Raw genomic sequence first — 24014 nt, 5'->3', positions numbered from 1 at the left:
TCGTAGATATACAGGGTGAGATTTTAGGTCTAGTTGCATGCAATAATGAGAAAAAAATTCCCATTTGGTCGAGCGGTTTGGAGCGTGTTACTTGCAGCCGTACAATCAGGCGATGTGCGTCAGAATTCCACCTGAGTTATTGGAGTTTTCTCTTAATTTTTTTTATTCGAATGCACGTACGCTTCTTTTCATATCCAACATACGAAAGGAAAGGAGAAACCGGGAATTACAAAATAGAACCTCTTGTCGAGGGCGGCGGAGTTCCAGTTCATAGCGTCTGCAGCTCGTGCCGAGAACAAAGTTTACATGGGCCAAGAGTTTTTTACAAATACAATTAATAATTGATGAGGGTTAGAGAAGGGAATGCCTTGGTTCTCTCTTATTCTTCCTAGGAAAGAAGAAATCTCAAGATTGGATTGGATTGGAAAACGCTTATTAAGAAATCTCAAGAAATTTAATTATTATAGCTGGCTGACCAACGAAAAATGTATTTAATGAAGGCGACAACTATTATGGGCAGACGGGGTGGTTGCTACGCCATATTTAATTGTGGCGCTTGCAGTCACTTTATATGCAGATGTCAGTAAAATGATATCCATTGAAGTATAAAGCTGAAATGTTGTCTTAAAGGAAATGGTTCGCACGCATTTTTTGTCCGGGAATTAAGAACATCCCAAGCTTTATTCTTTGCGTATTCGTTTCACGCGGTAAATGGTAAAGCCCAAAATAACCTTTATATTAAAGTGCATAGTTATGGGGGGGGATCTTTTTTTTTGTTTCTCTACTTGTCCGCAAGCCTGATGCGCATTTCTCGAGGAAGCCGCTACAAGGCTGTCTGCGTCGGCTGGTACTATACACGCTGCGACGGGTGATGAAGAAAAGTCGGAGGCGCTGCCGCCCCTCACTGTTGTACGGAACGGCGTTCCTGGAACTATAGTTCCTTTTGGGAAGAACGGAGGTACGCTACCGTTCCACTAAGGGCCGGTGGGACAGTAATGGTAACTCGTTAGGCTTACGAAGCACGTTAGGCTTACGAAGCAACAGCGAAGGAACAACGGCGTTCCTTCTGTAAACGTGCCATAGCTATATGATTTGGCTGCTTTTGACGCCAAGGCTTTAGAGCGCTGAAGCTAGTACAAAAAGGCTGAAAGTTGGGCTAGTTGGTGTTGACTTAGATGCATATTACCAGCGAAAAAAACAGACAGGGACGAGGAAAGAAGCAGACGGGACACTCGCGAGTGTCACTCACGAGTGTCCCGTCTGCTTCTTTCCTCGTCCCTGTCTGTTTTTTTTTCGCTGGTAATATGCATCTAGTACAAAAAGCCACAGACCGCTGCTGTGTTTCTCTTCCTACAGGCTGCCAAATTTTCCCGCCCTTCCGCGGAACGCGCTTCCTCAAAGGTCAGAGGCAGAAAAATAACCCCGCAGCGGGCCGCACCTGTCGGTAGGCTGCACCTGGTGCGACCGGCCTTGTCGCAACGGCGGGTGGAGACGCCAATGAGACACGTGCATTGGTGCCCCTTTAAATCGCGCCATAGGAATATATGTGAAAAACGAATGCCGGATTGCGGCTGGGAAAGACTGCGGTGAGTTCAGGACTGCCTGCGGTCTTGGCAATCGAAGGTTAGTTACCTGGAAGATGACCTGGGCAGAAACAGTTAAAAAAGGTCGCTATTGCGTCCAAGTGCATATAGAGCAATCGATACAAGTATGGTGTGTTTTGTGAAATCAAATCAAATCAATATGAAAGGCCCGGATGTCCTCCTCTGTCATTATTTACTTTAGAACGCGTCGGCACGCGACACTTTATGGCCAACTCGCGGTGCGAAAGTATTGGACAGGTGCGTACGACCACTCCGTCGGCATGTTCATCTGCACGTCTCGGATTTACAAGCCGCGCAGCGCGCGCCGCACACGGCATTGGAGTGGCACGCACGTACGCAGCGCGTAATATACAGTTAGGATTGGCGACCACTTGAGTTCTGTTATATTTTTTATGACTATAGGCAACACAACAGGGAGCTGGGTAGGCTTCAAGCTTGTCCAATGACGGTCCCTCCTGTAGTTTCCTGCCCCCATGCCGGCATGCCGCATAGGAAGTTGCAGTTAGACATGTCTGGAGTATGTAGGGTGCTCCCTCAAAAAATTTGTGTGGGAGCGTTGATTTTAGTTCTTTTGATCGCCAGATAATCTGCTTCCGGCGGTGTTCGTGGCGGTAACGTAACGTGGCGGTAGAAATGTAACGTGACAGTAGAGCGAATGACTCGAACGATGGTTGAAGGATGAGGAACAATCTATTTACAGAATTTACAATGCGGTCATAACAGCGCGCGCTGGGACCCACTTCTTCGTCGTCCTCGTCGTCTTCTGTCATGATCCATGGCAGTATGGGGCATTGGCCGCCTAGGTGTCCCGTGACATTATTAGTATAATATACGTAGTTCGATGTGAGTTTTGAATTGCCCACTTTATTTCGCCGCGGGATTATCCGGCACTATATTTTAATAAAGAAAAATCAAATGTAACGTTAATGAAGCGACAAGTTTCAATGTTGGAAATATAACTGGAACGCGTTCCTTTCGCAATGAGCTTGCAACGGGAACTCGTTTCAAACTTTGGAAGGAACGAGGAACGAGCTTTCGTTCCTGTTTGAGAGGAATGTGTACGACCATTACTGTCTGGGAGGTAATGGTACGACACTGCCGCCCCTCCCTTTTTATCGGGCGCCGACTGCCAGATGCGGCGTCCTCTGCTCCTTTGTTATATTCCGGGTCGCCTATGTAGTGTTCCGTACGGCCGATGTACTCGTTTTAATTTGTATTTCGCACTCTAATTTTTTTACTGTGAAATACCTGCCTAGGCCGGACGTAACTGAAATCATTCGGTTGAAGTTACGTCGAATGTGACATGTGACTTTAATTGGCAATTTTGGGTTCCGTCGAACGTAACTGTAGACACTGACTAAAAGTTCTGTAGGAAAAAACTTTTGTTGTCAATTTCAGGATCCGTCTGAGGTAATTCTAGACACTGCGTAGAAAAAAAAGTGAAAGAAGAAACGGAGCTTGCTGGTCAGCTGTTGTGGCCTCGCATGACACGAATAAGGCGACGCTCATAAATTATGTGCAAACACACAGAAGAAAACGACCAAGTACGAATGTACACGGTTGTTATCGTTTTTCGCTGCCTTACCGTTAAATGAATTGCTCGGAATATTTAATCGTACTTAAAATGTGCATAGTATGCCCACATTTTGTTATCAATGTAATGATGCATTCAAAAACTCGTTCCTGCAATCACTGTTGTCTCCTGGTAGCATATCATTGCCTCTTGTGACGCCAGTGCTGATGTTCATCGGGAACAAGTTGTCGAGAAACGCATTCTTTGAGTTTGAAACGCTTTAATTAGATCACTTGGTTACTAATAACACAAATATTGAAAATACTATACACTACGGCACTCTTTAACAACTATATAGAAGCACTTTTCTTGCTTTCGATAAAGAAAACTGTTCTATAATGTCATCAAAGTTTGTTTTTACAGTTTCTTCTTTTTCCACACTCAGCAGATCTCGAGCAACATAAGAAAGTCTGTCGTGGGCCCTTGTGGCCAGCAAATAGGAAAGTATTAGTTTTAGCTTGCTGAAGGACTTTTCACAGCCAGCGATATGGAAACGGCTATGGCTAACTTTATCTGAATCGCGACGCGAAGGTTGGGAAACATGTTGTCTTTCCCATACTGTATGATAAATTTCAGAAGTTCTTCAGGTTTTGATAATCTCCGGTCAACACGCCGTGAAAACAGCAGTGGGCAATCTAAAGTCTCTTCATAGAGGTCCTGCGCGCTACCGTCGGAACGATAAAACTCGTCAAAGGTGTAAAATTTGTTCTTAGTTCGTTCTCGTTGTCACCGTAGCACAGCTTGTTTATGTCCAGGAGAAAGCCAAACTTGGCATCGGTAACCTCTCGTCCATTTCAGAATGAAGACGGTCGAATGTGGATTTCATGACACTTTGTATTTTCTGCTTAGCCGTTCACGCCTCTCCTTTCCACTTTTCACCAGCATCTGTTTTTTTTTTTCCTCGTCTCGAACGCCTTTCAACATTGACACCAGCGTTTCCCTTTCGTCATGAAACTGTTCTCGAAAAGCGTTCATGTCTAAAGCAGCCTCGTAAAAGTTCATTGTTGAGTCTTGCAGCCATTAAACGGGACCTATTCGAACCAGTATTTTGTTCCAAAAGCCGAGCAAAATAAGAACATCATATCTTAACATCCACTGGTGCAATAGCTGGTGTGCGATCACTTCTCGTTTCACTCGTTTCTTTGTCGTTATTTGCCATAACGTGATAAACTTCAAGTATGTCAGTATGTCTTCAAGGTACCTACTGACTGGCTTTACCGCTTTGACCCTTGCACTCCGTCTCCGATTTATACTTGACAACGATAGGAACCGCGACTTTTAAATACCAGGATCTCTATGATTCCCTGAACGTTGTTCACCTCGCCTTGTAAGAATACCTGCAAAGGGCTAATCGAAATATGAGGGCGCAAATTTTAAGCACTCCCCCCCCCCCCCCCCCACCTCCTTTCGCCGCTGCTGGAATACAAACGAGAACACATGAAAACACATGCGAACAGCACGCACGCAAGCACACTGGATATCATCCCGTGTTGCCTCCCGAACTCCCTCATCCGGGCGCACCTAAGTATTCATACATGTGTGCAGCGCTTCCCGACAAGGAGAACAGTTTAACTGCTTGAACAGCGGCATTGTAACACAAGGATAGCTGTGCGGAAGGCGAGGACGAAGAGAGGGGGACACTACCGGGGCACTTCTCCGGGAAATGCGGGGGGCGTCGGCGCCTCGTGTGCGTCCCCTCTCATCGGCCTCGTCTTCCGCAGGGCTATCCTTGTGTTACCATGCCGTACCAATACCCAAACAAGAACTCTTTCCAACAGTGACTTCTGCAGCTGCGCCGCCCTGCTATTGAAAGATAGCCCCGCTGCCATTTTTCCCCCTCGGCCACAAGTTGGGCAAGCTCGGCTCGGCGCCCCCTCCCAAGTGGCGCCCTGGGCACTTGTACCCTCCTGCCCCCCCCCTCCCCCCCCCCCTAATTACGCCACTGGATGCAGGGAAACATAAAAAAGAGAACATTTGCTGCCTACAGATGATCAAAAATGGTATCTTCACCTTATTCTCAAGGATGGGCAAAAATGCTGGACACAAGCTCGCAGAAATAATGTAGCATTGAGAGGCTGAGTGCTACAGCATGGCTTACGCCAGTCCGCTCAAGTGTGCTGAGATAGATAAGCAATACCTCGTCTCTGTCCGCGCTGCACCGAGTTTACAAAAGCTGTGTGCTAGACCATGAAAGAACTTTCTGGCCTTTGCCCAATGTAAGAGCAAGACCGAAAGCCCCTAGCGCACGTGAGCCCATGCCTCTCGGCGACCGCCCGGCGTCGTCCAGGCTTGCGCGTGGGCTTACACCACATGAGGAGCTACCGCCTTCGTCATCGTCGTCGTGTAGTGACTGGCACGCCAAGGGTCCGCCGTGCCGAAGACGATGCCGATGAATCTGTCAAGCAATCTCTCAATATCCACAGGCGGTCTTTGTACAATTTCTGCTTGGCCTATTAAATGTGGCCCTCTTGTCGGCCCCAGTACTTGACAGAGTGTCGCCCTTAGATATTTCTTTTGATGAAATCTTTCCCTCTAACGCGAAATTACTCCCTCTGAACCTTTTAACAGGCCTCCTACAGGATCATCTGAACGGTTTACCATTCCACGCCATTGTTGCAACCGATGCTTCTGTCCAGAAGGAGAAGGCAGGCGTAGGTATTTTTTCTCCCGGTCTAGATTGGGCCTTTTCCCTCAGGCTGCCTAACTTTACTACATCTTTCCACGCAGAATTTCTCGCAATAGTCTTGGCCCTTCGTAAGCTTGGTTCCTCGAAACGACAGGCAATAAGTCTTACGGATTCATTTTCTGTTTGTTCTGCCCTTACTTATTCAACTTCATCCCCCCTACGTCGAGTCCTTGCTTCTTTATCGCCTTCCTCCCTTCGTGAACTTCGTTTGGTCTGGGTACCTGGACATGCGGGTATCTGGCTTAACGAATCGGCGTATGCTCCGGCGGGAATGGCATTGGGCGGTCCAGTAATGGAGGTTCTGCCGCCCATTTCCCTCATAACTTCGGCTCGCTTCCGTAGGCTGTGCTTACTTCGAAGTCTGCCTGATTCTGCTTACGAAGACTCGGAGCTCGAGCACCTCCGGTACTCATGGAAGTGCAGCAAAAGACAGTCGCGAGCTTGCGAAGTCACCCTCACTAGCTTTCGCTGTCGCGTGCCAAATTTAAATTATTACTTGAACCACTCCAATCTGGCCCTGTCGCCGTTATGCGTCTTTTGCAAAGAACCAGAAACAATCGACCATTTCTTCTTCCCTGCCGACGGTTCTCCTCGATAAGACGAAGATACTTAGAAAGTACATGCAGCCGGCTAAACCTCCCGCTGTCTGCTACAGTTATTTTGTCATTCGGGGCGAAGGAACTGGGATTCTGCCACGGGGATCTTTGCAGTGCGTTGCACTCATTCATCCTGGAATCAGGTCGTCTGCCGTGCTAACATCATTTAGCTCTACTGAATTCCCTTGTCAAGAATATGCGCGCCCAGCTCACTGCTTCGTCTGTACCACTTTCTTCGTGTTTCTTACTTCCAATTTTCATTGAATGGTGTTCGTTTTTACCTTTTTTTCTTTCTTTCTTAATCTCCTTACTTTTATTTCTTTAGTCATCTACTTGTAATCCATCCTAATATTGAAATATTTTTCTTTCCCTACAAAAATTACCAAATTTCTTGCGCCCATTTCCTGGCCGATCCCCCTGAGTGGGTACGCGCCATTTCACTGAAACCACCACCACCACCATCCACATGTGTAGACGGCCGCCGGACCAGCTGACGAAGAAGTGGAGGTCTACCGAGGTGAGGACGCGCTGCAAGAGGATTTGCCCTACGCGGCTGTGCCATCGGAAGACCACGACGAATGGGATGACGACGACTGCTACTGAATAAAGCACTGTACATTTGCTTTACAGCGCCCAACGTTTCTAGATAGAGAACCCCACCTATAGTAACGTTGACAGTGCCACCCAAAACGGCTTTATACTGCTGGGGTCCAGCTGCTCCCTCTCTCCTGGGATCCGCTGCCAGTGTGGGGAGCAGCTAGGTCGACCCCCAGCTCTGCTGTTTCTCTAGCCTTGCGCCACTAATGCAAGCTGCGCCAATTTTCTTTAGAGCCAATTTTACGCTCCGAACAATTCTCTGCTAGAAACAACCTTCCAACCACGGTGTTCTTTCTGCGATGAACTTCCACTCAATGCCCGAGTTCGACAAATAGCTCTGGTTATCCGTGTGCCACCGAGTCTTCCAAAGATTGCCCATGTCTCTTGAAGCGTTAATGTTTCCTTTTTCTACGACTTCATGTATTGCTTTGATTGATTGATTGTAGGGTTTAACGTGCCGACGCAACGCACGCGATGAGGCGCGCTGTAGTGGAGGGCTCCGGAATAATTTTGACCACCTGGGGATCTTTAACGTGCGCCGAAATCGCGTACACACGGGCGTTTTTGCCTTTCGCCTCCATCAGAAAAGCGGCCGCCCCGGCCGGGAATCGAACCCGCGACCTCGTGCTCATGTATTGCAATGATAATTTTAACTAATGATGTTGAGGTCATGCATGTTGGCATGAAATACTTATAGCTTTATAAAGAGGGTATCCTGTACATTTTTGGGTCTCAATAACCTCCATGCTAACTGAGTCCGCGGAGCTACTGCAAAAAACGCTGGAAGAAGTATACAATCAGAGAGCAAAGCCGTAGGACCACAAATGTATATGATTAAATCTAAAGTTATGGCGAATAAACATGCCAAAAGCGCCCTCTTCAGCCTGTGTAACAAACGTTAGAACAAGTAGGAGAGTATTTCATATCGTATACAGGCTATCAGAGCTGTCCTCAATCACGAGACATTCGGCGCCGAATAGGTAAGGACTGGAGCGCTTTCGGCAAACATTACCAAATAACGAAAAGCCACCTCTATCCCCCAAAAGGAGAATATACAACCAATGCATGCTGCCGGTGATGACATATGGAGCTGAAACTTGGCGCCTTACTAAGCAACTAGAAAGCACGCTTAGGTCGGCTCAAGGGGCCCTGGTACGAATATAGGTCGGAGTAACACTTAGGGACATAAAACGAGCTTCCTGGATCAGGGAGCAGACTCGAGTAGACGCAATCCTAGTTCAAGTAAATGAAAAGGAATGGATTTGGGCAGGCCATGTAGTGAGACGAGATGCCGACCGGTAGACCTCCAGGGCAACAGAGGGATACCGAGAGACAGATCTAGAAGGGGAAGGCCAGTAACTCGATGGAGGGACGAAATAAGGAAATTCGAGGGCAAGTAATGGACTCGAGCAGCGTAGGTTAGAGGTCAGTGGGAGAGGTTTTCGTCCTGCAGTGGACCTATAGGCTGAGGATGATGGTGCACTTCCATGGCAAAGTAGTTAATTTTATGCTGAATGTCGCATTACGTCGACCAGGCTGCCCGGTCAGGCCGAGGTGGCACTCTCAGAGACAATGGAGACCTGGTTTTGTGTGACACTAGGCGGTGCCACGGATGCCGGAATGATGGAAGTTTACGGCGTGGTAATCACTTGGGCTTCAAGTCCACCCCACTTAGACCGCACATCTGACTTCGCTTTGCTAAAGGGGGAAGGCATGTCATCCCAGTGGTAGTTGGGGGGGGGGGGATGTTGGGAACACGTGCCGTGTGTACAACCACGCGATTAAACCGCCTTGGAACCAGCTATCACTCCTACATTCTGTGTTCGTCCCTTTTACTTCATCTACCATTTTGTTGAGATGTTCGTGCATTCAGGCACCAAAAAATCACGTTCCTTATCGCTACGGGAGAATGTCTCGGGGAAGCTCATCGGGTCATCGGGGGCAAATGCGACGTGTGGATACACGCCCGAAGGACGCGTGTATCCCATCGTAGTCCCTGCTTACACGCGGGGATTGTGACGCGGGGCTATTGTTCGCGGGGCATTTGGACACCAGGCACACATGCGCGTTTTCTCCCTCGCTTCAAAGTGCATCGCCGAAGTCTCTTTTGATGGACGGAAAACAGGGAGGGGGCCGGGTGGAGAGGAAGAGGGGGGTTCTTAGTTCAGGTCGGCTGGTCGGCTGGGTGGGCGACCGCCCTGGTCGCCCACCCGTAAGACCGGCACTGCTTGCGATTATTACAGCGAAGCTGGCTATAGATGGGATGCGGAATTTTATGGCGCCTGCGCAGAAAAACGCAACTTGGGGAAGCCAGCTTAGAAATAGCAAGCAAGCTTACACCACTAAGGTCCTAGGGCATTCATTTAGATTTAAGCCGGCATTATTGCCGCTTGAAAAATGTCTTCCGAGCAATGTATTTGTGTTTAGAAGTGAAGCCGACTTTAAGGTAAACGGTGTGAACAAGGTCAGCTTACAAAGGCCAAGCTTACACCGATAAGGTCCTAAGGCGTTCATATCTTGATATGAGGACTTATATTGCCCCAGGAATATAGTCTTTCAAGCATTGCACGTGTGCTTTGAAACGAAGACGACTTGAAAAATTTCCGTGTAAGCTTGGTTTTGTAAGCTGGCTTTCCCACATGGTGTGTTGGACTGTGAAGCCTACCCGTAAAGGAAAATGCGATGCGAACGGGGTCCGATAAAAGCGACGCGAGTGTAACCGAGAAATTTACCCGCTGTTGCATACGAGAAGGCGTCCCAGCACCGGGATCCGTCATGTGTGTGGTAGCGTAGTGGTGAGCGGCCAACAAATGTTGTTGCCTTGGAGATGACGACCAGAAGCAGAAGGCAAACTTAACTGGTTTACTGCATGGCGGGAGATGAGCCGAAGAAATGCAGGAACAATGCACTGACGGGCGATGTTACAGTACAGGACTCGAGCAGAGTGACAGCATTGATTCGCAGCTCCAAAATGAATGAACTTCTGTGCTTGGGACCCCGTATTTATAGGCACCGGACACTGCAGTTTGCGCGCGACTCCAGCGCCGCCTCTCGCCGCCAATTAGCAACTCTGGGTCGGTGGATGTCGCGACCGGCCGTTCAGCGCACGTAAAAACACACGCGCTGTGTGCGGTTCGACGTTGTGTGGCGCAAGGTTTTTAAGAAACATAGTTATAATTGCAAGTTGCAGGGTCCGAAAGGATCAAAAGGCTGCAGGAAAGAATTAGTGGCAGCGCCTCTACTGCTGCGCGAAGGAAAGCCACAATCGCGAAAGGCAGCCTGCCATCGTACTGTACAGGTTTCTCGCTCGGGTAGCCGTGGCAGAATAAGCTTCGCAAGAAATGAATTTAGCAATAAGAAAAGTCAAGGAAGTAAGAAAAATTGGCCGCGTATCTGCTCCTTTTGTGGCAAATGTCGTCAAAAGACGATAGCCTTTATCCACTTTTCCCAAGTAAATGCCTCCCTTCGCTTTCCCGCTCACCTCTCATGCTGTTCCTGTTGCGTCGCGCTCCTCCCAAGGTAAAGACGCCAAAGGTTTGCTTAAATCATTTTAAATTTCCCGCATTCCACTGCTCCAAACCGGGTGTCTCGATGGCAACGCTGCCGTACGGCGAAGACGCGCGTGAATCGATGCGCCCTACTTCCACGTTTATAGAACCGCGTTTCCCTAGTCCACGTGCATTCCAAGCAGAACGTGGAATCTATCTAGTGGAACCCTTCGTAACTGTTGCCACTTGATTTCTTCAAATGCCGCCTGAAGCTATATGGCGCGGGCGACAGCAGGCGACAGCGGAGTGATATTTTTTTCTTCAGTTGATGAAGTATTTAATCTCGCCAAAATCAAGCATGTACGATTTTTTTATAAAGGAGCGCTGTAAATATCACTTCTGTATTGATTTGTTGTTTTATATATGCGTAATGTCTTGTTGTTGTTCAACAATATTGACAAGTATGAACATCACACCGGAATTAGACGGGCACATGTAGCTGTGACTATATAACACTATTGCGCAGGCATTGTTTTACTTTGGCCGGGTGGCTGAATCGAGTCACAGACAGACAGACGGACAGACAGACAGACAGACAGACCAAAATTTCTGGGTTTAAGTAGCCCAAGAAAGACTATCGCATTTAAAAGTCATGATATTTTTTGTCAGTGGAAGGAGTAAACTTATGAGTACGATGCAGCGCAGACACGAAGGGCCGTAAAACTAAAACGTTTGCTTTCAGTGTTCATGCACATCACGCGCTGCGATGAATCGCATGCCGTCGTAGTAGTTGCATAACACAAGGTATTACCGCTTCCGCCACTATTGTTTTATCAACAGTAAGCATTTTTTAGCGACATTCGCGGCACCAAATGGATGCCAAAAGGCAGCACAAGAATATGCATTCACCGCACTTCGCGGGTGATACAAAAAGCAATGTCAAAACAGTCAATACGCATCCCGCTTACTGCCCTTCTTTGTTCCCCGAAGTGTACATAGTTCGGCCACGCATTCCAAGCGAGAGCGTGGAAAGCTATCAAAGGCAAGGTTGCATTCACTTGCGCTGACTTCTTTAATGCGTTTTGCGTACTCTGAAAGTTGAGGTTATTATTGTTTAAGCAGAGGATGGGGAGGAGAATGCTTTAATGCGTTTTGCGTACTCTGAAAGTTGAGGTTATTGTTGTTTAAGCAGAGGATGGGGAGGAGGAGGAAATACTCTTTTTGGAGAATTCCGAATGGCCTGAACAAACTGTATCACAATTAGCCGCTAAGACGACTCTAACATTACTCACAAGATAGAAGCCGAAACTAAACGGAATCTTCGCAAAGACAACCGCCGCTCCTCAGCAGATTTCGAACTGTGTGGAACTGCGTTTACTTTGCCAACAGCTAATAACGTTTGGAATGCGTTGTTAGTTAGTGACAACACCGACCGAGCTGAAGAAGGGCAACCGAAAAAGTAACTGTAGTGTGGTTGCGCGAACAGAGGAAACAATAACACAAACACGCTTCTATCGTGGAGCGCCGTTGTATACGCTGGCTACTGACCTGAATTGGCGCTGTAAATAACCTTCCCTTGCTGAGAATGGGACTTCGAAACGATGTCTGTCCCGTAAATTTCTTTCACGGTGCACACGCGCGCGGGAACGTACAATCTCTGTAACTTCTCCCGCACGCGAGGCCGACAGTAGTAGTTCAGCCCCGTAATTGTCCGGAAATCGCACAGAAGCACTTGAGACACGGGGAAACTATTTGCTAGAACAGTTTTCAAAGTCGAGACACCTTTCGAAAACAATTGCAGATTCGCAAAGACAAACCGAGAGGTGCCGGATATATGAACGCGCGGCCGCCGTCTGCCTCTCACCGACCCAAAGTTAGCTCAAACTTCCGCGGGGCGGCGCGGGGTGTACTTATTCGTCGCGCCCTCTGAGCAGTGACCGGTGCCTATACCCAAGCGCTAACGGTCGAACAAGTTCTCCCCCTGCTTTTTGCACACGGCGCGACATGGCACAGACACCCACAACGCTCTTTCCAGAGTTCGTGAGGGGTCGGTAGTAGCGGCGCACGCTGAGTCCGAGAGAGGGGTGGGAGGAGGTCTCCGATGCGGCGTCCGCGTCCTTCGGGCGTGTATCCACACGTCACGTTTGCTGCCGCCGAAGTTTGAATCCCGCCGTCATCGAGGCACTCGCGATCCGGCCGCTCCCAGGCACGTTGCGGCATGTTAGGATCTGTTGGCTGTCGCTGCAAGCTCGAGTCACCGACAGAGCGGCGCCCACGTGGAAGGTGCACGTAGTGGTGGCTCTGCCACAAAGCAGAATAGCGCTGCACGAAGTTTGCAGCACAGCTGCGCGCTGAATCGTGACGTTACAGTGGTGGTCCAGTGGCAAAGACGTTGTTCTGCTGAGCTCAAGGACGCGGACTCGGTCCCGGTCGGCGGCCGTTTTTCTGGTGGAGGCGAAAAACGAAGACGGCCGTGTGTCAAGATTTCGGAGCACGTTAAAGGAGCCATGAAGAGGAAACACAAGTTTGGTTCATTCGAAAGATTGCCTCGTTAGAACCACAACGACACCACTTATAACGCAAACTTCGCCCAAATAAGCTACATAATTAGGAAAAAAGGAAATGACCATGCGACCCACCAGCTCATTTTCCGCAACAGAACCTGTGATGTCACTTGGGAATGCTCTGCGATTGGCGGAGGCCGACAAAAGCAAACGTATGTTAAGCAGGGCTTACAGTTTGCATAGCGAGCTAAATTCCCGTGAAACATAGTGCACATTCCTTTTATGACAAAGAACGGTGGAGTAAACGGTTGAAGTTCCGAACGAACACGCAAGCGTGTGCGCCAATGCGTACGAAACTGCCACCGGCCGAGCTCGACATCTCGCCGTCGCGCAGACGAATTTTCGGGTTCGAGGCTCTTAGAGGCCAACGAACTGTTCCAGCACGTACAGCCGCCACCTTGCTTGGTATCTTAATCCCTTGACAGGAGGTTGGCCGTCATATCGCCAACCAGTAAAGGTAAAAATAGAAACGAGGGGAGTAAGGAACAGCAAGAAGCGACGAGATAGTGCCAGTCGTCGCAGAAGTTTCGAATAGTGTTGGCTTGCTGCTGTCGTTACGAGCTCGTTTCCAGTTTACAACCACTGAAAACTTCAGTTTGTTCGAGTACTTTACAATGAAATTTCGTTGCTGCGTTTTGAAATGCCCATGTAGTACGGGCAAATCGTCGAGGAAGTGCGACATCCCCGCCGGTGAGGAGATCTCCTTTCATGTGCTGCCCAACGACGAACCTCGGCGAAGCAAGTGGCTCTGACCTTGGGGGAAAAAATGCCGTAAACACCGCGCATTGACGCTCGTATCTTTCTGGTCGAAGCAGAGAGCTCGCGCGAACGGCTTTCCATACACGACACCGGTCAACTGGCATAAGCGATACTGCTACTGAAATTGAACTATTATTAACCGTAATAAAAATACGGCACATACGTACCAGTCTGTATTCGTCCGTCGCGACGAGGCAGCGGTGCCGACGGCAGGGCGTTCGTCTGTTGTGGCTATTGCGGAATGGTCGCTTTCCCGTCCACCGCGTATCCCACAACTCTTGCCGCTCGTGCAATTAGAGGCATTGAGCGTTCAAGTAGTGTGAGGTCGTTAAATGCAAGCCCGAGCTCCTCGGCGAGAGTTTTGTTCTCCGGATCAGGCGATTCCATGACTAGGGCTGCGGGTGCACTAGGTTTTACTAGTATTTTTAAAATGGCCGCCGTCTCGGTCGACTCCCGCGTGTGGGTGGGAGTCGACATACTAAGTATCTGTTTCATGGACCGGCTCGTATGACGCCATGGTTCACGTCACGGAATGTGCAATTTTAGCGGGAGATTTAAAATTTTGGCTTAAATTGCCTTATTTCTCAGTGAATAAAGCATCATTTGCTTCTGGGAAAGCTAAGCGCTTGGAGTATTATGAAACCCCTAATCTTTCGAATAAAACAAACTTTTGTTTTCTCTTCATGGCTCCTTGAAGGATCAATCTGTAGCCAAAATTATTCCGGAGCGCCCTCCACTATGGCGCGCCTCATAGCACAGGGGTAGGTTAGGTGCGTAACCCGCCACCCCCCCCCCCGCCTCGAATTTTTATGAATAGGAATGAATTGATTGATTGATTGGTTGATTGATCGACCGGTTGATTTATTGAATTAATGAATGAACGAATCAAGCAGTCAATGAATGAATGAATAAACTTCATTACGTGAGTAGGTGCGTAGGTTTCTCGCAGTGGGCTTGTCTGGCTTTGCCGTCGGTGGTATGGTGTTCTTTCATGTCGTTGCGGTGGTGGCCGATTCTGTTTAACATTCATCCTATAGCAAAAAAACGTCTTATCAGTCTGTCAGAAAAGCCTTTCGCGCCTTTTCTGCCAGCAAACAATTCTGCTAACAAAGCCGTCGGGCACTTCTCGAGACTTGCGATAGCTAGGATATGCCTCGGCCGGTCGACGGCATCCATTTCTTCGCTAGCTGTTGGCACTCCATCGACGGTGTTTGTATCTATCTTCCGATGCGTCCTCTGCACGGGAAAATAGTTTCGCTATTTGAGCGTCCTCACTATAGCCTCGGTCGCATCCATGTCTGCACTGGAATCTGTAGTTGCCGACGGAATTCATATCCTGCTGAATGGCGTCATTGTTTCATTTCTTCATTCCCTACCTATATTCCTCGAAAAAAAAAATCCTTGTAAAATTGAGCTCGGTGTTCATGGTTTCTTCGTACGATTGAGTTCACAAATACCAAATTAGAATTGAAGCCCAACGGGCCGAAACTACACTTTGGCAATGAGGCGCGCCCGGCCTATGGATTAATTTCGAACACCCGGGGAGGATTTAACGGAGATTAAACATACTCTGAAGCCTGTAAATCAATTAAGGCGTGTGGGAATTAGTTCGTAAAATAGGAGTATTCGTAAAATGGATGTTCACAAAATCGGCGTTCAGCTGCAACTGCATGGTTAACACGCGTCGGAGTCTCTAACAGCTCGTGCCGCATAGTCGATAATGTTCTAAGCGTCCTACAAGGACAAAAAAAAAAAAAAAACCAAAATTAGAATTGAAGCCCAACGGGCCGAAACTACACTTTGGCAATGAGGCGCGCCCGGCCTATGGATTAATTTCGAACACCCGGGGAGGATTTAACGGAGATTAAACATACTCTGAAGCCTGTAAATCAATTAAGGCGTGTGGGAATTAGTTCGTAAAATAGGAGTATTCGTAAAATGGATGTTCACAAAATCGGCGTTCAGCTGCAACTGCATGGTTAACACGCGTCGGAGTCTCTAACAGCTCGTGCCGCATAGTCGATAATGTTCTAAGCGTCCTACAAGGACAAAAAAAAAAAAAAAAAAATTCGACGTGCATGGTTACAATTCAGCGCTGCAGAACCTGTAACGATTCTCTTTGGGAACCTCCTAGGTAGGCAATAAATACTGCTAAACTGCTTCCTTGCTACACATCCTTGTGGAAGAATAGTTTGAAGTGCTTTATGCCAGATTTTGAAATGGAACGAAATGTTAGCGAGATCTTTATAAAGACATTGTTTGGCCAGATCGTAAACTAATTGTTGTGTGAAGAACGGAGTTGCCTGAAAACAGTTTAATCTGAATTCTCCCTCTTGTGTTTAAAACGACTGCCATGTCACTGACAATATCATACCAGGGGCAGAATTCCGAGTTTTGTCCATTTCATGTCCGTTTCAAATTGCCCGTCCAGATTTCACGCAACACATCCATTGCTCAGAGTCCTCGACGAGTGCAACTACGTCACAACTGAAATGGGCGCGAAGTGGACATTTTCGAAGCGGACACAACTTGTAACACAACTTATAATTCCGCCCCAGGTGTGACTGGAGGAGAACCGGATTGGACAATTTTCAACCCGCGCAGCTTTCTAGATACGCCCTCATAAAATTAGGAGGATTCGCACCTCCACAATTGCTTTTAAAATTTTTGTGGGATGCTTTCCAATTGAGTATTCTTGTTCATTACTCATGTGGCTAGACGCCGATGATCTGGTTTAAAAAGAATTAATTTAAAACGAGCGCGTTATTCATTCTTACAAGTTAGTAGCAGATTGTTCTGTCGGAAGACGGATGGGGCAAGACTATCAGTGACATCAACGTCTGCGGCTTATCTCACTTGCGTTGGGTAATGGGTAATGATCGCACATAAAACGTGAAAGTGGGACGGAGCTCGCATTTGCGGTTTTACAAACCAGTCGTGCCGCGTTCGACCGGCCGTTGGCGCGCGGCCGCAGCTTCGGCAGCTCGTTCGTTTTGCGGTGCCGTGGCTAGGTGCCACTAGGTTCCGCACTCCACACGCCGCGCGCGGCCGCCGCAGCGGCGTGGCGGCGGCGCCGGCGGCGCAAGCAACGGAGAGGGCGCCACCGCGGCTGCGCACGGGCAAGACGCAGCGCGCGCCGAGAAGCGGTAATCAGGGCGCTCTCGCCTAGGATGAGATTCCGCGAGACCTTTCATCTCCCTTCATCCAGTTTAATCAATATGGCTGCCCCGACACCAACAACTCGATTCAGTGACAACTACGAATTGAAGGAAGAACTAGGAAAGTGAGTACAAACTTGCTCGCTGCTTCTAGGCGGTGTTGTGAACACCCCGTCTGCATTCCGCCGAGGCCGCAGCTGCCGTAGCGAGCATAGGAGCGGTGCGCTCTGATGCGCTCCCCTCCTGGGGGCTCCGATGCTCGGTCGGCGCCCTTGCCAGTCGCCCGGCCGTTGCTCAGGCCCGGCCACGGTCAAGGCTGCAGTGGTCTGTGCCGTTTCGCTGCTGCCTTCGCCCGATGTCGGACTCGTGCACCGTCTCCAGTTGTACCGAGCACGCCAGCGGCGCGTAGGCCGCGACCCTCTGCCGCCGCCGCTTTCTCTTTGCGTCCGGACTCGAGAAGAAGCGTCAGAAAATAGCCACCTTTTGTGCCCATGTGTTGGGTTGCACTCACGCACACAAATGCGCTCTTTCGGAGCGCAATCTTGAGCTATGCTTTAGCTTGTCCACGCGTCGGATCCGAATCTCGGAAGTCCCGCTGCGGTTACTGCACGGCGGGGCAGCCCGCAATCAGGAGAGCCCAGCCCACTCCCGTCCTTGTGATGGGCGAGCTAGGCTCTGCACCGATAGGGTAACGGACGATATTACTGCGTCGTCAGCGCGCTAAAGCGGCCGCATAATCTTGTTGTCTGCGGATAATCGGCTCGTTCTGCAATCAATAGGCTGTACGAGCCGTTAGCCGCATCGGCGCGCGCAAGTGTAACTGCTCGTTCTTTCGTGCATCTAGTATACCAACTAGGGAGGGATCAGTCTGCACAAGAATCCCTCATAATTAACGCATCGTTTTTGCCACCCGATCGGCCGTAGATCGAGCATAGATGTATACCTGTTACCTGGTAATCTGGACTAAAGTGAACGGACACGATCAATTTTCGCTCGATCGAGCGATAAACCTGGGTGTTTTTCGAACACTTTTGGCGAAAGCCGTTATCATGCGGTCGCCTTTATCCAGGCGTAAGTACTTCGTTCTCCCAGCGGTTTGGGTAATCGAAAAAAGTGTCAGCATAGCCATACTTCTGAATGCAAGCCTGGCAATGCGTGAAGTGCCGCAGCTCTTTCCGTGCAAGCATGGACATAGCTACGGCACGCTATAAGCGCCGTAATCCGCACAGAAGCTGACCTAGCGGTAGGCTACCGGCAGCTTTTGCATGGGTTGACCTAACAACTCGCAATGTGCTGTTTCTGGTCGTGTTACGAGTGGAGGGGAACACGCCGGTGGACACGGGTGGTGCCCATTGAAAAACAGGTGGTCCAAATCATTCCGGACACTCGCTGCAGCGTGCGTAGGTGGTCCAAGCGTCGGTTCAATTAGAAATTCGCCTCGGGAATTTTCAGTATCTGTGCTGTTTTCTTAGCAAGCGGTGCTCATAGCGCCTATAATTTGCTGGTGAAGGTAGTATCTGCACTCAAGGAGCATACAAATACGAGCAGTGCCAACACTTGGTGTATCATGTGCCATGTAAAGTTGAAACTATGGGATATAAAAAGTGCAATAGCGCCTATCCTCATCTTATTGCTTGTCTCCATTGCCACATCAAGAACAAAAGGATCGTTACAACCACGTGGTCATGTGCGTATATACCGACCAATCGGTTTCCTAATTTGGCTGGTTACTGCTGTATCCGATTTATTGCACGGCAGAGGCAATGCTGTTGGCCGTAACTGAGGGAAGTCGATAGAACTGTGCTTTTCTGAAAGGAGCCGTCTAAGAGGCAAAGAGTGACCCCTGTGGTGTAGAAAAAAAAAGGTCATAAAATGAAATTGAATCCAGTTTAACAGATTAGTAAAGCTGTCTTGTGCATAATTAACGTGGGGAGACCAGCACATGCTTGTTGCTTTGTGCACCTCTAAAATGCACATTGGTTGTAACCAAGAAAGCTATTATTAAACTAACAAAAACACGGCAAAGACATTATGCAACGTTGTTCTTATTTGGGTTGCCTGTAATGAATGGATAGGGTTGTTCTAAATGAATTACGCATTCTTCATAGGAGACGGAGTGATGGAAGTTATTTTATCCATTTCATTTTCAAGCATTAACTTTAAGTATGTTGTTTCATATGATTTCCCCTTGGACTAATGTGAAGACTACATGTTTTCTGTGTAGCTCCTTTTTTTTTTTTTCTTCTTCCTTCCATTTCGCTCTTGAGCCTAAAGGGAAAGCCTAAATTAGGAAAAACGCATTGTTTGCGCAATGCGCTCGGGGTCCCGCTCACTAACTGGCTACAAACGGTACGCACGCCGTCCGAGTGTCGGAAGAGGCCGTTCATAGGCGCTTTGAAGAACCAAGACAGCGCGGGGAATCGGTGGATCAGCGAAAAACAAAACAGCAGCAACACCAAAGCGGAGCAGCAACGAATTGCGCGCGCGCTTGTTTTGCGGCCTTGAATTTAAAGTGGGCGCGGAGGAAGCGTTATCCTTCGCATCAGCGGCGTGCCATCGCGTGCCACTGGTACGCTGTCGCGGCGTTTTTGGTATCTCTTTTAAGGTGTCCTAGTGGGGCGTGCGGCATTTCTGGAATCGGCTTTCTGGACCTCAACCTGTCGAAGGACCTCATTAATGCACCACAGTGCGTTTAAAAAGCGCCGTTGTTTTCATCGTTCACGGGCGGCTTGAGGAAAAGGAGGCGGCCGTTCTACCTGTGTGAGCCAGTTTTTTTTTATTGTAGCGGCGAGGCCAGCGTGGTTGCACGCTGCCCTCCGTCCGAGGAAAACTGGCGCCGCGAGAAGTGACTCTGATTGCGACTGGTGGCTCGCCATTAGGCGCGATCGTTGCGTCACAGTGCATCAGGCCCCGGAAAGGGCGCCGAAACCGAGCGTGGTAAGGCCGCCTGGCAGCCGCGTACTTACTTTCCAGTCATTCCCTCGGCTCGCAAGGCGGCGCGCGAGTGTGCGAACGGGTAAGGTCCCTAAAAGGGACCTTACGAACGGGGGGGCTCTGTGAACAGGCGAACGTGACAGTGTGCGTGTGCACCTCGTCGGGTGGGCAGCGGACTTTTTGTTGCTGTTGTTGTTGAAAGCGGTGCGCATCCAAAAACACGTGCAGCGAAGTGGCAGTGAAACTTTGTTAGCGCGTAGCTCCGAATACCGAGAAAGAAACAGGCCACTTGAGCGGCGGCTCGGTGTAAGCAAACTAACCGCGGCTCCGATCGAGTCACGCGCCGTGAGATTTATTTCTTCAGTCGCGCCCAGAAGGCAGGCTCGCTGGCCTGCGCACAGGGCAGGGCACGTTTCCACGGGGCATCGCCGCAAACGCTGGCCGTACAAAATTGCAGCCAACCGACGCCTGCGAAGCGGAGAAGTTTAACGAGGGGCTCGGCTAAAAACCCCGAGTGGAAATGGGCAGGGAGTAACGGATGCGAACGTGCAACGCCTTCCAGGCCCGAAGAAAGCCTAACCCCCTCATCGCTTTTACGCCGGCCACCTTTTTCGGGCAAACTGCCGATGGGCAGGTATTGCGTCACTGTTTAAAATGGCAAAACTCCTTCCTGCCTGTGTAAGGCGGCATTACTATCCAGATGCCTTGTTCTGATCCAGAAGGCGTTGAAACGAGCGTCCTTAGGTTGGAGCCACGCATTGTGGGCGCGATTTCACCAGTGGTGCTTCTGTTGGCCGTTTTGATCATCTGCGGTGGTCAACTTTACGCTATCGCGGCATCTGTTTTGTGTAGAGAACTTTGAGCTAAATCTAGGTCTTGAGTAGTCTTCGGGGTCGGAGTTTTGCCTAAAATATTTCCGTTTGTTCGGGAACTCGGAAACGTTACCAAGCTTCTGTGTGTTGCTGTTGAATAGATATAACGCAAGCGAATTGGCCATAAAAATGGAAAAAGAAAACCCGTACTCGTAAAGAGATATTGCAGTCGGCTCTCGATAATCCGAAGTCGCTTAATTGGAACTTTCGGTTGATTAGAAGTGATGTGTTGGTCCCGACAATTTCACATACCTTCCAATGGAAGAAACTGCTCGATAATCCGCAGCTGAAACCCATTATATCGGTTAATCGGAAGTTAGTTTAAACCATCAAGGTGAACGTCATTTCTCGATAAAATTCGGAAATTTCAAGCGCAAAAACAGCGCCGTGCTCTGTACTGATGTCGGCGGCATCGCAACTGAGGCAGGCCAGTTGAGAGCTACGCATATGTCTTTTCAGGTCCTCAACCTTATTCATTGCGCACAGTTTGTGCGGCGGACGTTTCAAGCTTCGATTTTAGGTCTCAACCATCATGGCAGCCCGTGTCGTACGCTCGACTTGGCGACGAAAGTCGAGATTCTGAACTAAATCAAGAAGGGAGACATGTTGCGTACCAGCTACAATGCGTTTTTTGTTTAATTGGAAGTTCTCTTAATAGCAGTTTTTTTTCGGTCCCCGTAGTCCACTCTAACTTGAATGTGCTCAAGAAGCCGAAATAGTCAGGATTTGTTCGAAACCGCCTCCCAGTGCGTATTTTTTTGTATCGTCGCTTGAAAGCGGAAAGATTTTTTATGGTTACTAATAGGAGCTCCTCCGTAGCGGTGGCTCAGTGGCTGAGGCGTTGCGCGACCGAGCCCAGAGACGCGGGTTCGATCTGCCGCCGCGGCCGCTTTTCTGATGGAGGCGAAAGGCGAAAACGCCCGTGTGTCGACATCTTGGCGCACGTTAAAGATCCCCAGGTGATCAATATTAATCCGGAGCCCTCCACTACGGCGCGTTGAACCCCGCAATCAATAAATAACCAATGGGAGCTGGTCAGGGCATTGCCAACGGCGCAGCGACATAGCTGGCGCTGCCTAGAGCACCGTTTTGGTCGTCACGAGTGGCGAAGATGGCGTGAAGAATGGGCGGATGTAACTAATGCCGCAGTAGGCGAGAGGAGAGTCGCTTTTCTCTCCCAAAACCCGAGCCGCATAGCTGGCGGCGCTACGTCTTCTCCGCGGATGCGATGGGGCGTTCTAGTTTGACAGCTCGTTCTCCGTAACCCGAGGCGCGCTACATGTGCGCTATCACTTCCGTCTCCCGCGTGCAGGCGGCAGCTGCGCGACGGGTGTCCCGCGGCGAGAGCCGGCTCGAACGGCGCGCACTCTGCGCCCCGGGTCACTGTTCGCAGGTGGTTTGTACGTGACGCTTCGCTTGTACCTACACGTTAATGCGAGCGCATTAAATGGCCCATTGAGCCGCCGTCCGGCCGTCTGTAGCGGCGAAACGACTTCTCAAACGGCTGATGGCGCACAGAGAATAGAAGTCAATTAATTGGTTTGTGGAGGAAATTGAGGAAGTCTGTGACTTCATTGAAACCGATGGCAGGGCCTCCGGAGTGTGAGCTGAGCGCACGTTGTGGCATTCGACTCTGAAAGCGTCTAGTCGACGTACAATGAATGCGTCTGACGTTGCGTGACACATCGTTAGGCTCGACATTCAGGTTACATGACACTAAGGACGACCAATGTATTCCCACTCGGGTGAACTGGCCAGTGACGACGACGGGTACCACAAGAGGCTCACAAATTCCCATTTGTCTGCGACGTCAGGATGCACACTCCAAGGAGCACTCTGCGGCGTTCATTTGGACATTAATACGTTCGCATTGACATTTCATAACTTTTCTCTGACGAAGTAACGAGCTCCGTTTGTTACTTCGTGAGAAAAAGAACGACTAGAACGTTTTTATTATTTCTTAGGTCGAGTATTTCCTTACTTTTGGGCAGGGACGTGCGCAACAAAACTTGTACGACCTCGCCTTACACGCTCGCGCCTGTGACTGCCCCGGGTTTTTTTTACGCCGTGACAGATGGTTTCTGTCGCGTTGCGATTCCGAGATATCCGCCATGGAGAGAGAGAACTCGTCCCAACGAACGTGTAGGCGAAATGGCGCTCCCAGAGATATCGAGGCACGGGATCCACTGATGCACCGGAGGATCCACAGGATCCACAGATTCAAAATTGCGGGCCCACACGGACGCGTTCTTTCTTTTACGTTTGTTGTAACACACAATCACGCCCACAAGAGAACAGTGAACCCTGCGCTCGCAAAATCAGAATCGCCTCTAGGCGGTGAGCAGAGCCGGTTGATTAAAAAGGGGCTGTGTCGCGCTTGCGGTAACAGCCTATAGCAGACAGGCGTTCGTATGAACGTTCTGCGCACGCGCCGACCTTCCTAACTTATGCAGCTTTCCCTATTATTATGGCAAAAACCTTACGGGTTTAATCAAACGCTAAAGTGGCCGCGGTCGTCGTCGTCCGTCAACACTAATGGTACCAAAATAGCGGTCGCTGTAAGGAGAAAACAAATGAAAACACATTTGAAGCCGGGTCGCCAGAGGCGGTGCTAAGTGCTCACAACCGCGCAACTTGTCGCCCTGCCAAAATGATGCGTGCCCCGTGACAGGTGAACGGGGCGACACGTGAGTAGAACAGGCGCACGCGGAGAACTGACTGGGCAACCTGCCGCGTGCATTGCGGCCGTTCTGCTGGTCAGCGGAGCGGTTCGTGTCGAGAAGGTCTCTGACAATCTCCGGCTTTCGCCGTCGAGTTGCGTAAGCGAGGAATTTTCGCGAAGGGAGCTTTTTCAGTGGGACCGGTGGCGTCCTGCAAAAAGAAATGACTCCAATGCACGCTGTGAAGGTGGTTGGAAAGCAAAGCTTTAAACGACGCCCACAACAATTGCCCATGCGACGTCACTTGATTTCACCCACGTGGCTCTGCAAACAGTGAAACCAGAGATTCTGCCAGCCGGGGGCGGCGTCCCGAACGCAGCAGCGTCGGCCACGGCCGGGCTAGAGCGGCGGACGCCGCCGCTGTAGCCCCGCCGTGCGTCGGCAGCGAGAAAGCGGAGAGGACGTGTTTCGAAGGGTGAGACAGCGCAACCTAGCCATCGTGGTGTGCTAGCTCGAGGCTACA

The 24014-nt window shown here is 49.6% G+C and overlaps 1 protein-coding gene and 1 pseudogene across 1 annotated transcript in view; one reads left to right on the top strand and one right to left on the bottom strand.

The window, feature by feature from the left end:
• Positions 1-3460: 3460 nt before the first annotated feature.
• LOC144159979 (uncharacterized) lies at positions 3461-4024 on the bottom strand (annotated as a pseudogene).
• A 12931-nt stretch (positions 4025-16955) lies between these two features.
• Camkii (Calcium/calmodulin-dependent protein kinase II) overlaps positions 16956-24014 on the top strand; it is a gene marked incomplete in the record, with an annotated part of 218706 nt that continues 211647 nt past the window's right edge. The window contains 1 exon segment of the mRNA XM_077686096.1: positions 16956-17150. Within this exon segment, the coding sequence (XP_077542222.1) occupies positions 17038-17150 (113 nt within the window).

This window comes from Haemaphysalis longicornis, unplaced genomic scaffold (assembly GCF_048455015.1).
Source record: "Haemaphysalis longicornis isolate Haplotype H1 unplaced genomic scaffold, Haemaphysalis longicornis Haplotype H1 scaffold_1, whole genome shotgun sequence".
NCBI lineage: Eukaryota > Metazoa > Arthropoda > Arachnida > Ixodida > Ixodidae > Haemaphysalis > Haemaphysalis longicornis.
This window is presented reverse-complemented; position numbering and strand designations above follow the sequence as displayed.